The sequence below is a fragment of the Diabrotica virgifera genome, chromosome 5 (assembly GCF_917563875.1).
Source record: "Diabrotica virgifera virgifera chromosome 5, PGI_DIABVI_V3a".
Taxonomy (NCBI): Eukaryota; Metazoa; Arthropoda; class Insecta; order Coleoptera; family Chrysomelidae; genus Diabrotica; species Diabrotica virgifera.
Genome location: NC_065447.1, coordinates 37699256 through 37703516, shown reverse-complemented (window position 1 = coordinate 37703516; position 4261 = coordinate 37699256). Strand labels below are relative to the sequence as shown.

Genomic DNA, 4261 nt, shown 5'->3' with positions numbered 1-4261 from the left:
TTCTGTCAGCACTATGCCCTTGTCTTATAATATACTATTGTGTTTTCAATTTATCAATCAAAGGCAAAATGAAAATTGAATTAAATTTTTTTTAATAACGCGGGCACATAAATTTGATACACCCTGTATATTGATCTGTAAATATTTATTAGAATTTAGTTTGGATGTAAGTAGATTTCTCTTTTAATGAGCTTTCCGATGAACCATTAAAGACTTTTGTGAATAATTAAAGTGAAAAGGACGATGTATTTAGTTTTAAAATGGAAAAAGATTGTTTATTACGGGAACTATAGAATCTACAGGTAGAAATAATTATCATTTTCTAGAAAAATGGTTTAAAAGAAAGTTTGGAATTTTAATACCTTTGTTTCAACCCGAGTAAATGTTGTAGGGTTCCCCGAAAGTAATTAGGAGGGTCGGAATAATTTTGAAAATGACTGTTTGTTTGTCGAATGGAAAAGAGAAATATTTCTGATTCTTGGCAATTTGGAAGGGGAAAAGTGGTTGGAATGATTGAGTGAGTTTGAAAAAGATGTTAGTATGTTATTGGCATCGCTGAGGAGCAGTTCGACGTTTTCGTGGATAAGTAGTTAGCAAGTACCAGTGGTTGTTTAATAGTGGAGAATAGTGCTGAAAAGTGGAACGAGAGACAGATCAAATTGAGACGAAATACCTCTTTGGTTCTGTATTATTGTGAGAAGGAGAGCAGAGAATTTTTGGAGTTTGTGTGAATCGAGTACTGGTCAAAAGAGGCTTTGGCTCGTTGGAGAATTGGTGCTGGTATGCTGATAGTTTTGAAGCTGGAGAGCGGAGAAGGCTTTGATGAGTAGTCTTTAACATAGTCAAGGAGGGAGAGCTGTTTTGGGTCACGAGAAGACATCAGAGTGAGTGAAGAAAAAGATCAGTCAATATATGTGAAAGATATTTTTATGTTCGGAAACTAAAAGTTTGAGTAAAAAGCATATGACTTAAAATTCCAATATTTCAAAAGGTAAATAGGAATTTTGCCAATACATAAATTTGTTTTGTTTAGTTTGTTTTACCAAAGTCATCGGGAACAAACCGATAAATTGTTTTTTTTTAACTAGAATAAATTTAAGTGGTAAAAATTTAATTCGGATATCTGTGTCCACAGGTTTTAGATTTGATAGATTTTTAGAGTATTGATTTTGATAAATAAAAGACAATTCTGTATGTTTATTTTATATTTTTGCTTTATTTCTTTTTCCTATTTTATCCCGATTAGGATCAACTAAGAGATACTGAAACCACGAGAGAAGATAAGTATAACGTAAGATAATTTAGACATTTTCCTCATATTATAAAAAGGCACCCTGAGATTTTTTATTCATTTTTTATGTATGATTTGCGACAATTAAATAATTAATCAAATAAATAATAATTAATATAAAATTAATAAGAAGCAGATCATAACAATACTTATTTTATTTTTGCCTATAAAAAGTACCATCCTCAGAACAAAATGTTAAAATGCGTTACAGAATGTTTTAGTTTTAACTACTTTTAACATGACGGCAACATTTTATTTGCAGAGTAGCTGTGACTGAAAATAAATAAAATACACTATGCCATATCAGATGACAGATAATTAAAAATGTAAACGAAATCCTTTAAGAAACTCCCGAACATTTTTCCATAATATATCCAGTAAAATTTTCTTAATAAAAAACGAAAACAACCATGTATCAACATGTTTGGACATTTTTTAATAATAGCCCTGTATCTCGATATTATAGGAATCTGTTGATCATTTGATTAGACAATAATTCTTCTTCTCTGTCCAGTGCTGGCTCCACTAATGAGGATTTTCTATTGCAAATTCGTCTCCATCTTCTGCTTTTTTTTGTATGTCTCTGTGTGTAACCCGGTCCAGTTGTTGCTTTAACGAGAAAATAAGTGGTGACATAATTACTTGTTTAGAAGTCACTCCTTTTTCTCCTCTCCTATAGTTTTCGGTATACCCTTTAAATCTTACCAACTTAACATATCCTGTCATCTTGTATACCAACTGTTGAAATTAGCAATATATTATGTAGGTACATAAAGAAAAACGTTTCAACCATTATTTTTTGTTAATCATTATATTTAATACATATTCAATAAAATATAAGCCATGATACCTAGTTATTCTAACTAAACATTATTTCCTAATACCTTACAAAGCTTAGAATGCAGAATTAAACTGGATAATTATAATAAAATAAGCCACAAGTGATGAAAAGAGCACAGACAAAATGGTTCTATTGATCTGAAGTAATCCAGCAGCTGAAAATTTAGGTGATAGTATTTCAATTTCTTCGGCAAAAAATATGAGTTCATTATTTAAAGGTCCTTTTTTCAACAAATTCTCGACTAGTAAATCGGATGTAATGGTCCTGCATGTGGTAGATGTGGTGGGAGTGGACCATATGTTGGTAGTGGTATTACAGAAATTTCACATACTGGTTCGGGTATTGGATGAGGGTAGTGTGGTGGTGGTATTACAGGAATTTCATATGCCGGTTCGGGTATTGGTTGAGGATAGTGTGGCGATGGTATTACAGGAATTTAACAGACTGGATCAGGTATTGGATGAGGGTAATGTGGTAGTGGTATCACAGGAACTTCACATGCTGGTCCGGGTAATGGATAAGGGTAGTGTGGTAGTGGTAGTACAGGAATTTCGCATGCTGGTTCAGGAATTGGATAAGGACAGTGTGGTGGTGGTATTACCGGAATTTCACACACTGGTTCAGGTATTGGATGAGGGTAGTGTGGTGGTGGTATTACAGGAATTTCACAAGCCGGTTCAGGTATTGGGTAAGGACAGGGTACTGGATACGGTTCACAATCTTTAGGTGGAAAATGAGGATGAACAGGATATCCAGGTTGGGGATTTCCATAACTGAAAAATAAAAAAGGATTAATATTAGAAAACGAAAATAAATCTAAGAATATTACAATAAACAAAAAACTTGTATTATAATATATCAACAACTGTACAATTAACTTTGAGTTATAAGTCACATGAGAATATAGTAAGCAGCAATCAAAAAGTGGATTGGATACGAGAAAATCTCTTTTAAACTAAAAATTCTTCTGAAAACTCGGTAAGATTGATTAAGTATAAACAATATCAACGACCTCAACAACTGGTAGTAATGGAGTTTTGGGATAGTTCTGTCATTCCGTTGGAGTTGTTAATAAGTACTGTTGTTCTTTCTACCACTCCTAGCGGAGAATGGAAATCATCATGGCCACTGCAATTTTTTTAGCAGCGCGCCTATAAATTTCAATCGAACTACACCCGAACCATTCACGTACATTGCCAAGCCACGATATTTTTCGTCTTCCCACATTTCTTTGGCCCTTAATTTTGCCCTGCATGATATTTCTTAAAAGCTCGTACCTTTCACCCCCCATATTGTGGCCCAAGTATTCCATCTTTCTAGTTTTTATCTCATTAATAATTTCGCATATTTTGTCTAAAGTTTGGAGTACTTGAGTGTTAGTGACGCGGTCGAAAAAGGCAAAATCTAAATGAATTGTGATATAAAATATTATAAAAGTGAACTAAATTTTGATGAAACCTTTTATCGAACTCAGAAGGTTCCAATTATGCTATAGGTGCAATATGAGCACACACAATTACAGCCATGATCAAGAATTATTTGAGGTCTTTCAGGACATTACTTAAAATTCCCTGGGGAGAGCTATAATAAATAGACAGGTTGTTGATCATATAAGGAAAGAAAGGGAGTGACTCCAATCCATCAAAATGTGCAAAATAGCAAATATTTTTATTATTTTATTAACAGGCAAAGATAGAAATTTGAAGATAGATATAAGAGAGCGAAAATGTTAAGGTGAAATATTTTATTTGCAAAAATCAATGCGCTACATAAAAAGTTTTAATTTATTTAATTTATATCCAAATTAAAGTTATATAATATATCTATTGCCTTACCTGAGTTGTAGAGCAAGCAACGTTGCAAGAATATGCATCGCACGAACCATTGTGACTGTGTTATCGAGACAAATTTGCCTACAATGCTGGATGATGCTGCTGGTCTTCCTTTTAAACAGATTTTTTAAACGATTATTACAAAAAGCCGTGCTAAAACCCTTTTTTGTAGTCACGTATGATTTTGCTAAACCTAATTAATATAATAGTTACCAGCAATAGATGTTAGATCGCAAAATAATATTTACCTTATCAAGAAAATACCACATCTTCATACTTCTTTTGGTTTATATCTAT

General features: G+C 32.7%; 1 protein-coding gene across 1 annotated transcript; it reads right to left on the bottom strand.

Annotated features, from left to right (window-relative positions):
- Positions 1–2094: 2094 nt before the first annotated feature.
- On the bottom strand, positions 2095–4061 carry LOC126885001 (nematocyst expressed protein 4-like). Its single transcript, XM_050651389.1, has 2 exons — positions 3968–4061; positions 2095–2905 (listed from the first exon to the last, which is right to left on the bottom strand). Exons 1-2 carry the CDS (start codon positions 4015–4017, stop codon positions 2569–2571), a joined length of 387 nt encoding a protein of 128 aa, XP_050507346.1. The 5' UTR covers positions 4018–4061; the 3' UTR covers positions 2095–2568.
- Positions 4062–4261: the final 200 nt, after the last annotated feature.